We start from the raw sequence: 12,135 nt of genomic DNA, 5'->3' as shown, positions 1-12,135 counted from the left end.
TAGCAGCGCTGCCGCCGGCAGCCCCACTAGGCAGTGGACATTTAGCATAATGCGGCCCCTGATGCCATCTGGCACGCTAAAGGCGATCTGTGCATGCACACTGATGGCGCGCGGTATGCGGCGACAGAGAGGGCTAGTGGTAGGGGCCATGCCAAAGGTCTCTAGCTTTAGCATAGCGCGATCCGGGTTTCGCTATCGTGAAACTCTGTGGCGGGGATCTAGCTTAAGGTGGCAGATGTGCGCCCATGTTAATGATAGGCGGCTTTTCTTTATACTTGCTAGCTACGGGTTTCTGGCACAGCACTCTCAATCCTGGCATCTTACCCCGAAAACCCGCTTGCCGTATGTTAACGTAAACTCCATAACTAATCAACCAGACGAACTACAGCTGGCGTTCTGCAAGCAAGCATTCTTGGCACCCTAAATTTTTGCCCTTATGTTAAAGAGATTGTTACTGCGTGCGCAAGTTCTAATAATTTATTTGATGCAAACAACGTAATTCTGTTGTTGTCAACAAACAGTGTTGTTGACGTAACCGATTTGGCAAGTGTGCCTTTAATCTATTTGTAGATCTAGTCATTTTCGCATCACATGAAAATAATCTGCCTAAATAGCAAGCTCTTAAAAATGCAGCCCCCATCGCTGCACCAAATCTGCACTGCGACTCAGAAGGGATTCACGTTGCGGGACGCATTCGTATGCTGGTTGCACATTTTACGAGTCAGTTGTGCTTGAAGGACCATGTAAACGTAGTGTAACTGGGTTTCTTCCATAACTGGCATTATAAAATCGTATAAGCATCACTTGTTAGTTAAGTAAAACTCCTGCTGTATAAATCCATGCCCTTACCGCACTTAAATCATTGCCAGATTTAGCGTGAAACAAGTAGCGATAAGATTTATCTGATTGAGAAAAAACTTTTTCGACAAATATGTAACCAGGGAATCTCCCGCCCAGCAGCTTTTTGACGAGTATTTCACTGTTAAAACTTTTTACCCTTGCCATTGAAAGCTGCTTGATACATAAAAAATTGAAATTATAAAAAATGCCTCCCAACTAAATCACTGTGCAGGCCTTCATACTGTAGACACGACGAGGCATGGCGCATGAATGACGCTTTATTCAAGACGGCGAGCGGTTATATAGGCAAGCGGTTAGAAAACAGAAATGGGGGCGGCTTCTGTACGGCTAGGCGCGTGTGCATGACTGCATTACGTCACACATACTAACACGCATCAACTATACTGCGTTATTTTGAAACCTGTACTGTATATGGCACACTAACTATTGAAACAAGTTGTCATGTGCATTGAATAGGCTCCAAGCAATTGATGACAAGACAACCGAAATTTGGCTGCAAATCACGTTTGAAACTGGTTCCACTGCTGTAGCTGCCTTGAGACCCTTCCTTCACCGATATTTTTTTTTTGTGCATGTGTCGTTGTTTCCTTGCATTGCCGTCTGCTGCCCCTAAATATTGGAGACGATGGACTGTGTCGAGCGGCTCTCGCAACGTTTATCCTCAGATTTTCTGAGCGAAAGTCTAAAAATATTCTCGGTGCCACTCTGTTACCACTTTTCCGGAATGGATCACCTTTTCAGTAGCAGCAAAATTGGAAATGCTACAATGAAGAGCTGGAAATTCGCAGACAGGAACCAAAGGTGGGCAAGAAGGATCTGTAATTGGCGAAAAAAAAGAAATTTGACAGCACGTCACCACTGGTGCACTCGAATGTGTGCCTTGAACTCGAGATAAAACGCAGCAATTACTTGGACAATTACGGGGACTTTAAACAACCAGCTTGTGTTTCAAGCTTTTATACAGCAGCTCGACAGCCTGACGCACAAGCTTCATGCGAGGAAGTTTTTCGAACATTTTTGTTGTTTAGCTTATTTTAAACGTTTAATTAAAGAAACAGCAATGGCGAGTACAAGGGGCTATTTTGGATAATCGTATCATTTTGCGCGTCAAATGCCGACTTCGCTCTGTGCGTCAGTACGTCGTTACGAAGGGATGGGTATCGGCAACCAAATACAAGAAAAGGACAGACCATTCAATTGAACCATAGTCCAAATTTCGCCGAAAGCTCGTCTGGCGAGAACATTACACCGTTTTAAAAACACACACTAGCCGAAAGGAAGAAACATGGAGTAAAACAAATGATGTTACGGGACCCGTTTTGTTTGTTTTGCTGAATTTTTCCTCTTATTGGCGAATTTGTGCTTTTAAAATGGTCAGTTGAACCATGTTATATTCCTTTTGAAATCGAAGTCGCTTTAATTAAATTAAAGAGTAAACTTTACTTAATTTTATTTTTTTATGAACAGTTTGTAGGTATTATTCTAAAATCGCCGAATATAACGCCCATCCCCCGTAGTGTCGTAGACCATCGATCATGTGTGAACTATAATAAGAAAAAAAAGGGCACTGGAAAGCCCACTGTACGCAGATAGGCGTCAAGAATACAGTAGTCGGCAACAAGAAGTTATGGCGCTCAGACTGTCATATTGAAAAAAAAACTTGTTGGCAGATTTGCCTGTCTAGTTGGGTCTGACAGCTTATAATAAAGTTAAAGAGGCTAGCTACCGCCCACAATCACTTCTGAAGAAAGAGCCGAGGCTGCTTCTCAACGTCGGGTTTTCAATTAAAATTTTTGTTGGAGATTTGTCGCAGTTTATTATTAGAGTGTTGTATTACTCCACCAAGCAATCGGAGGAGCAAACAACAACAACACCACAGTGTTGCCATCTGCAGAAGGGTCAGAGGCAGTTAAATTTTACGATTATGGCTCCATCTCACGAGTACTTTTTCGTTTTGGTAACAAGGCCGCTTTAGATCCGTCATGCGTTAAATATGTTCTTCAAATGATACTAAAGGAAGCATAAGTGCACAGAAAAAAAACTTGGCAGTGTATACCAGTAGCACACTCATGTAAACAGTGTTGTGCTTTTGCCCACATTCCGCAGGCCTCTGGAAACCAGCGCCGCGCGCCCGCCGTCGCGCAAAGCAAGCCCCCGCTCTCATCGGAAATGTCGCGGCTTGCAGCGTGAATCATCCCGCCTCGCAGGCGCGGACCCTTCCTCCTCCCCCTCCTCACCGTCGGTTCGAACTCCTACGACGCTTCGCCGGCCGCCCTTTCCAGTCCGCAAGCCTTTAACGGCCGAGCTCCCTCTCGACCATTCGTCTAATTTGAACGGTGGCCAGTGCCGTGACCTGATTTGAGGATTTGAACGGCTGGCTGCCGCAACGGGCACCGGCGGCTATAAAACCGGAGCCGCGCCGAGCCCGCGCAGCAGACGGGCAACAGAAGAGCCATCACGCCGGAGCTACGCTCGCCGCCGGGGCCGCCTTCTTTTTTGTGCTAGCCCGTGGTGCTCTTGGCCCTTGTATCTACCATGTAAAAGCCCTTGCACAGGTGCCGTCAAAAGTAAATGTAAGGCAATATTCACAAAAAAATTTAATCATTGGCCCCCAATTCATGCATCCTTGAATACATATGTGCAGCCCAATTGTGATTTTGCGAACTGCACTGTGCACCAACAAGCATGGACCATTATCCTTTAGATTAGAAGAAATTGATTTTTTTTTACAAAGTCGCCTTCCATTTACTTTTGACGGCGAGTGTACATATTGTACGTAAACTTCCTTTCACTCACCGTCGCCTCGACCGTTTCATGGCTCGGAGGCCAACAGTGGTGGCAGCGGTGGGATGCCCCAGGCCTAATAGTGGTGGCAGCGGTGGGATTTCCCAGGCCTAATAACAGATACTACAGTGTCACGTGGGAAGCTTACCTCTGGATCCATGTCGTAAGAATTCTTCGTCTGGAGCAGCAAGTGCCCCCAGTGATCGACCATCTCCTCGTGAAATTTGGCAAAAAACGCCTTTGTTTCTGGGCCGATGACGAACAGTGGTAGGATGTAGAAGCACATGAGGATGAAGAACAGGGGAACACACAATCTGCGGAAGTGGAGAGCACGGAGGTTACAAAATACGCAGTGATTTGTCGGCACAGAGTACTGCTTTCTAAAGTTTCGCCTTATGTTACACATGAAATTTCTGAAGTGAGGCGCAATTATTTCACTAAAATTCACATCGATGACGCAACCGGTCCTGATAGCTTATAGCCGGTCGAATTGGTTTCACCACCATAAGTAAATCAGCGAAAAAAAAAGATGCCTGAGGGCGAAACGAAGATTGGACAGGAAAGAAACGAGATGTTACCGGGACAAGAAAGAAACAACCATCTTGACAAAATTTGGAGCCTTAAAAAATGTACCTGGGCAAATAACCGATCACAGACATGATCAAAGAAAGATATTTACGATTCTCATTCAAATATCTCGGTATGTGGCCTGCCCGCATAGCACAGCAGAGTTTGAATCAATGTCACGTTCATCTATGCATTTCTTATTTCTCGCTCAATTTAACTCTGCGGTCGTTCTTTTCACCACTGTCTTTATCATTCAGTGTGCTGAGGCTGTCACCTTAAGCCCAGTTTGCATGATGAACAGATTTATTACCTCTATTGCCCAAAAAATATAACTGGTTCAGTGCTCTAAGGATCCTTAAAATCAAAGAAGCGATCAATAGAGCGCGGACAAAAAACTGATCTCTATTTTTGGATCCAAGCACACGTGGTAACGAGAAAAATTGCCTGTAGAATAAAAGAAGCTGGGACAGAATGAAAATCTGAGTAGAGCCGAAAAGAACTACACCTTACAATAAGAATAAACCCATGCATACTGCTTCGTCTTCAGCCTTGTGTATCGCGCTGCTTGTAAAAATGAAAACATTGTAAGCCAGCGTTCTCTTCGTCTTCTTTGCTGGCTGCCCGCGTCTCGGTGTGCTCCAGATAGATACAGAGAGAGGGAAACGCAGGGATGTTAACCAGAAAGGTTTCCGGTTGGCTACCCTGCACAGGGGAAGGAAATGAGGGGATTAAAGAGGGAAGAGAGAAGGAACGGGAAAGACAGTCACAATCTGTCAATCAAGGCAGTCTCTCAAAAACAAAAGAGTGCCTTGTAAGCCTTGATGACAGTCGACTGTTGTGCCCACGGACCGAGGATCTTGGCCTCTGTGAAAGGGCAAGGATCAAGGCGGTCCTGAGCGCAACACAGCTTATGTCTTTCGGTCACAAACACAGGGCACTCACACAAGAGATGAGTTATTGTCTCTTCACAGCACTGTTTACACAACAAGGGCTGTCGGTCATCGCGATCCGGAAAGCATACTAATTTGTGAAGGCAACGCCGAGCCATAGACGACACAGTAAAGTTGCTTCACGACGCTCTACATCACATGGAAGACGGAGGCGCACTCCAGGGTCCAATGCCCTGAGGCGCCGGTTACAGAACTCTCCCGTGTTCTACGCTGAAAGTGCGTGCTCCAGCCTCAAGGAACGAAGCCCACACGCTGCCTCAGCTCTCGTTACAGGGATATTGACAGGGATTCCGTCACTGTGGGCAGAACGGGCAGCATCGTCGGCCTGGTGATTGCCATGAATACCGCAGCGGCCCGGCCGCCATTGGAAAATTATGTCATGTCCTTTCAATGTGGCGTCAAGGTACGTACAGCTTGCGGATTTCTGCAACGAGTTCGTGCGACCCGCGGCGTAGTGCAGGTTGCAGGCCTTGAAGGGCTGCTTTAGAGTCGGTGAAAATGTCCAGTCATGTGCAGATTCCTGACTGATGAATTGAACTGCCGGCCGTAAGGCAGCTAGTTCTGCACCAGTTGAAGAGGTAAGATAGGTAGTCCTCACATTCATTAAAGTAGACCTGGCCGGTATCATTACAGACGCCGCAGAACTTGTTCAAGTCACTGAGCCATCTGTGTAGACATGTATGCGGTGTTTATGGTTAAAATGCATGATGCAGTGTCAGTTGTCTGAGAGCGGGCAACGATAAATCAGATTTCTTAGTAATTCCTGGAATAGAGGTGTACCCGCGGTTCATAGACACTCCATATGGGTGAGCATGGTCTTGATGCATGGGCGAACTGCACGATGAGCTTGAATTACTTTTGGAAATGCAGTATGTGGTCTGAGTACGGGAAGAGCTGCAAGATGATGACTCGGAACTCGCGTGAGGTGCCGAATGTGTGTTCTCATGGTTTCAACAGCAATGTATGAAGTAACAGGATGCTCCCCAGCGACAAGAATAGTGGCTGCCATTGAGGCACGTTTAGGTAGTCAAAGGCAGATTCGTAGAGCTTGCGCTTGAGCACTCTGAAGTGTCTGAAGATTTGTCTCTAATGTTATTTAAAATGGGAAAGCTGTACCGCATGTATCCCAGGAACAGCGAACGGTACAGTTTTAGCATCGAGCACATAGATGCGCTCCAGGACTTTACCCCGAGGAAGGAGAGAATATGAACAATCGCTGTCAGTTTCTTAAGCATGTCGTAGAGATGGGGACTCCACGAGAGGTTCCTATCAATAACAATGCCAAGGAAGCCGTGGCTTCTCTCATAGGGAATGGCGTTGCCATTAATATATATCGGGTAACTCGTCATTCTTTTTCGCGTGAACGCCACGAGGGAATTTTTCTCGGTCGAAATATTTAGGCCCTGCTGACGAAGGTATATCGTCAGTATCGTTGCCGCCTTTTGTAGTTTCGCACGAACTTGGGGACGGGTCACGCTTGATGCCCGAACAGAGATATCATCGGCGTATATTGAGATCTGAACGGATTGTGGCAATGAGTCAACCAGGCCGATGAGAGCAATGTTGAAAAGAGTTGGGCTCAGCAGTCCACCCTACGGGACTCCGTGCGAATTTAGATGCAAAGAGTGGTCCGTCTTCAGTCTGGAGAAAACACGACCACTCTGCCAAATAGCTGCGTATCCAGCTGAACATGCGGCCTCCAATCTCAGCAGCTTCTAATGCGTCCACAATGGCTTGGTGTGTTTCGTTTTCGTAGGCGCCCTTGACGTCCATGAATAGTGCCACGGTCAATCTTTTCAAATTTTTTTGGTGCTGGACGGATGTTATAAGGTCAACCACATTGTCGGTGGAAGACCGGCCAGGTCGAAACCCAGACATAAATCCACGGTAGAGTAGGTATCGCTCCAGGTACCATTCCACGCGTGTTAACAACATTCTTTCCATGACTCTCCCGACACTGCTGGAGAGTGCAATTGAGCGGTATGCTGAAATGTCGAGTGGTGATTTTCCCGGTTTAAGGAGTGGAACAAGACGACTGGTCTTCCATCTATTAGGAACTATGCCGTCACACCATGACTTGTTGTATATATCCGGAAGAACCCGTCAAGCCTCTTGGCCAAGGTTGGCGAGTGCGCAGCATGTCGCACCATCGGGCCCCGGCGATGATGACCTTCTGCAACAAGCCAGCACAGCGTCAAGTTCCTCCATGGAGAACAGGTTATTCATTCGTGAATCCCGCGAAAGTGGAACATCACTGCAGTGCAGCATTGTGTCTGGGTTCGGTTGGCCTGTTATCCTTGCGCAAAATTCTTCGCCTACCGCGACCTCGCTGCGTTTTTGATGCAGCGCGAGGGACCGAAGCGGGTGTCGCTGTTGAGGGGACGTGCGAAGGCCACGGATTACATTCTAAACGCCTGACAAAGGCTACCGTGGGTCAAGTGTCTCGCAAAATGTCCTGCGACGTTGTGTCTGCAGGGCTTGAATTCTTCGCTGGATTTTGTTCTGTAGACGTCTTGCATCTCTGATGTCTAAGCGCGACTTTGTGCGTCGGTATCTGCGCTCTGCCCTACGCCGTAGTGCCCGCAGTCGTCTAACTTACACCAGTACACATTTCGAACTGGCGTGGGCAAATGTTATAAAGGTATTGAGATAAATCACTAAGAATTTGATGAGTACCCTAGATGCTGTGGAGGCTTTTTTTAATACGCTTTGCAGCTGCCAAATACGCAGGCTAACTTCATCCCCGCACCCCTGACCCATGCTCATTAGTGGTACTAAATATCTTGCTAGGCTTTAAGCTCGGCAGGAATAAAATAACCGTCCTGCATTGCTACCCCTCTTTCCTATGCGCTTTTCTTTGCTCAGGAAATGTGTCTACTGTGTATTAGTTGCAGTGGTCATTCCGTTAACACGATACAGAAAATCATAACAACACAAATATAAAGTAAGGGAAATAATTACTAGCTGATCATAATTTTGCTTACCTAATCAATCTTCTAAGCACACCGATTACGAAAATGGCGAATCTGTTCCCGTTCTGCTTGGCCACACTGGAGCAAAGGACGTATCCGCTGTAAGATGATCAGAGAATTAGAGACTCGTTGAATGTACGGTCGTCTCCAAAAGTGTTTAGGTCAAAGGCTTTTTGTTTGAGCCACATAAAGGAGACATGATACCGCCAATAAATACCACAGGGCGTTGAAAATCCGGGAGAATTCTTCTCGCGGAAAACTCCACAAGCTTGATGCTTGTGGAGTTTTTGGAAGCTTCACTTTACTGAGTATACTAGGAATATTCATTCCAAAACAACTTAGAGCTGTGGGCGCAAATCTTTTGACGGTAGCTGTATTTCTCCACCCTGGAGCATTGCAAGGAAAAGTGAAGTAATTGCATACCGTTACACGTATGTCATAACTTCGCTTGTTTAACAACCTGCACTAGTTATTGGCAATACTCAACGGAAACTGAACAAATTCGAAACATCAGGTAAACTTTTAAGCCGGGGACTGCCAGTTTTTTTTCATTCATATAACCAACTAATGTCATTACAATTTCCTTAACTCTGGGAGAATTAAATAAGAAATCATATTTCGGAAGAAAGTATTCATAGGATTGCTTAGCTTTACAGATATCGTCGACCCGCTTGCATTATTATATTTCGGGGCTAAAGGGGTTGGGAGAATTTCATGGTTCCAAGATTGTTATTTTCGCTGTAGTATAGTGTTCTTTTATGCTTTATTTGAATAAATGCATTTTTGCTTACATCACTTACCTGAGGAAAAAGAACGTGTCAACGCTGTTGAAGGCTGCTGCTACAAACATGGATGGCCAGTGCTGGGAGGCAATGAGGACATTCAGGTAACGTGCTGCAAAAAAACAACGCGCTTTTAATTCTCAGGGCTTGAGAGCGCATTTACACCTGCGTTGCAGCTTGCAGCGGATCATTCAAGAAAAGAGTGTGATGACTTTTATATCATAAATTGCCAAGAAACACATCCAGTTTTCGAGGACTTGACCCAAATAAGCCCTACACATTAGTCGAATGCCTGAAGATGAGTTGTTCACCAAGCCACTTGCGGTGTTCAGATACAACCCACAGGTCGGCTAACAACATTTTTCGCTTCGATATGATACAGAAAGCAAGACTACAGATTGTCCGAAACAATTGGCTGAACAGATTGTAGGCAGCGGTAAGCCTCCATAAAGTGGTCACAGGACAGGCCTCCTAAGTTATTCGGCATGAATATCCTGGACGTTAAAGGAGGCTAAGTAGGCTAAGTTGGCACTATGAGAGGTGGCTCACTCTCATTCACACTAAGGTCCAATCGCACTCACATCCACTCACTGACACTCACACTCATGTTCATTCGACACACTCCCATTCATGTCCACTCGCGCTCATAACCACTCACACTCACAGTAATGTACAGTGGTGAGCAGCCTTGTCTAGAGCGATCGGGCCGTGCACTTCCTTGCAAACAAATCCAGATTTTGTGGCAGCCCCTAGGGTCCAGCTGCAACGCTTGCACGGAAGTAGCGCCAGATAGCCTCGTAAACAAAGCAGGCACGAAAACTTTGCCCTGTAATGAGGGGCTGCTCTCTAATTTCGGTTTTTGTTACCAAGTGCGCACTGCTCAAGCGCTCTAGAAAAGGCTGCTCACCACTGTACACTCACACTCTGTCCACTAACACTCACTTCCACTTACTCACACTCATGTCCACTCATTGGCACATATCCACTCATTCACACTCACATCCACTCACTCACGTTCATGTTCGCTCGCTGTGAAGTTTGCAGTGCATGTTTGTGATTGGACGGCGTCCTAGAGTTTTCTTTCTCTTTGTGTGCTCACGACAGAAGAGGCGATAGACCTGCTACCCCGGCCAGCGATGCGTGCCCCCCGCCCCCAGCATAGCCTGGCCTGCAAAGATGTGGTGATGGTCAGTGCGCTTTGTCTTGCACTTTGGCCAATTTTCACAGTTTCGTTGCACGAAGGCAGTGTTTGCTTATCACGCGTCTCCCACGGCCCGTGGCACTGTTCCGCACGTGTGCTGCCGCGCGTGCTGCTCACACGATGAGCGCCTGTTTAGCCTCAGCTACGATGCTTTGACAAGCTTTTGAACGGCGCCTAAGTACCAATAATGAGTTCGCCTTGGAGATGGCCTTGGGCGGTGCCTAAATACCAGTAATCAGCTTTTCTTGACAGTGATGAGTCCCCAAGTCTGCACGAACACATTGAACGTATGGGGTGAGTAATACTTTTCGCGGCGTGAGAATTTCCGTGTTTTTTAAAGGACCGGCTGCGTCCTTTCACACACTCCAACCCGGCGGTGGGCCGGGTTTCGAACCCGGGACTACCGCTTCGGAGGTCCCGGGCTCGAACATTTGTCCAGGACGAATTTTTCTTTAACTACGATGCTTCTGAGAAAGCTGTATAGCTTTCCTTTGTAACCCTGTGGCTGCGCCTGGGCGGATGTCAATGAGTAATTACTCCCTTGTTACAAATCTCCACCTTTGGGGTTTCCCCTAAACATTTGACCTTACGCTAATTAGCGCCGATAAGCTGATGGCTGTTTCAGCAGCAAGCATTGGAACTCTACGTATATGGGCTCGAGCAGTGTAGAAGGCGCTACGAGAGACATCCGTCCTTCCAGAAGTGGCAGTGCAACATTCGATCGAAGGGCCGGACACAAAGCGACTCACTGGCAAGCGAAGGGGCTGCACCATGCTAACTCTTAATAACTAGCAAGGCGAACAGGAAGGAAAGCCTGCCTTTTCCGGGCCAGCTGAATCCTATACTTCGGTCGTCCAAAGACATCGACACGCTACCTAACCTTCAAGTGCCCTCTGCAGGGAATATTTGCTCCCTCAACTGCATTCAAAAAGTTACGCGGATACAGTCGTCTCAAAACACACGCGGCAAACTTCTCGATCGCATCTACCAACCACTCACATTACTCACGACCACTCACACACACTCACGTCTATTCATGCCCACTCAACTTGTCCATCCACTCACCATCACTCAGTCATACTCATGTCCACTTTAACGCTCACTCTCACTCACACTCCCGTCCACTGACACTCACATCCACCAACTCTCACTAAGGCTTGAGTGTGGGAGAGGGTATAGGAGTGCACTCATGGCTGAATGCGCCGACCTGTGCGGTGCGGTCACAGTTGTCGCCGAGATTATAAATTTAATTAGTTGGTCGCGCATTCCGTGTCTAACAGCGCGAACACGGACAAGCGCAAGAGGCGACGAAAAAGAACAAAGCACTCCCTATCACTTGAATGTTTATTTCCGTGCCACCAAGTATGTATACAGAGATGACAGCGGCATGGAAAGATGCACAACACGCAAAAAAAAAGAAATCGATAGAGATTATCAGTCCCCGAGAAGTGACAGCTCTATTTGCCGCAGTGTTAACGAAGAGGTGCTGACACATGAATTCCCCTACTTCAGTATCTTATATGCCTCGATTATTTCCCTTGTAGTGCTGTCTCGTTTTTTTGCGATCGCTGTTGTTGCACGATATAGCGTCACGCACTGTTTTCTTCTTTGTTTTTGCCCATTCACAATCCCGACATTCAATTCCGAGGTTTAGAGAAAGTACTTTAGATACTTTATAGCAGTGTTTATTTTTTAGTATTTCACTTATAAAGCGCCCAGTCTGATTTGCGTACTGCCCACTGCCAGGCAGAGGAATCTTCTAAGCAGCCCCTTATCACAAGGAATGAGGGGCTGCTGGAGCTTCGCGGTACAATTAGTCACCTTGCCATTTTCTTCATTGACAGCTCCGCGCAAGCCAGCCAGACGAACAGGAGTAGCGAACACAACATCAACACCCGCTTTGTTACCAACTTTTTTCAGGGAGTGTAAATTGCATGGAGATACGGAATCACAGCGACACGTTTGCGACTCCTGTCTGGTTCGAGGTCATGTAGTGTGCTGGGCTGGACATGCTCTTC

General features: G+C 46.9%; 1 protein-coding gene across 1 annotated transcript in view; it reads right to left on the bottom strand.

The window, feature by feature from the left end:
- Positions 1-12,135, bottom strand: part of LOC149361130 (nose resistant to fluoxetine protein 6-like) — a 66,819-nt gene that overhangs the window by 12,281 nt on the left and 42,403 nt on the right. Inside the window, exons 7-10 of the mRNA XM_089572590.1 lie at positions 8,935-9,028; positions 8,147-8,233; positions 3,794-3,959; positions 1,595-1,677 (exon numbers count right to left, since the gene is read on the bottom strand). Of these exons, the coding sequence (XP_089428716.1) occupies positions 1,595-1,677; positions 3,794-3,959; positions 8,147-8,233; positions 8,935-9,028 (430 nt within the window). The remainder of the gene's footprint in view (positions 1-1,594; positions 1,678-3,793; positions 3,960-8,146; positions 8,234-8,934; positions 9,029-12,135) is intronic.

This window comes from Amblyomma mixtum, chromosome 2, assembly GCF_055824585.1.
Source record: "Amblyomma mixtum isolate Tamu chromosome 2, ASM5582458v1, whole genome shotgun sequence".
Lineage (NCBI taxonomy): Eukaryota > Metazoa > Arthropoda > Arachnida > Ixodida > Ixodidae > Amblyomma > Amblyomma mixtum.
This window is presented reverse-complemented; position numbering and strand designations above follow the sequence as displayed.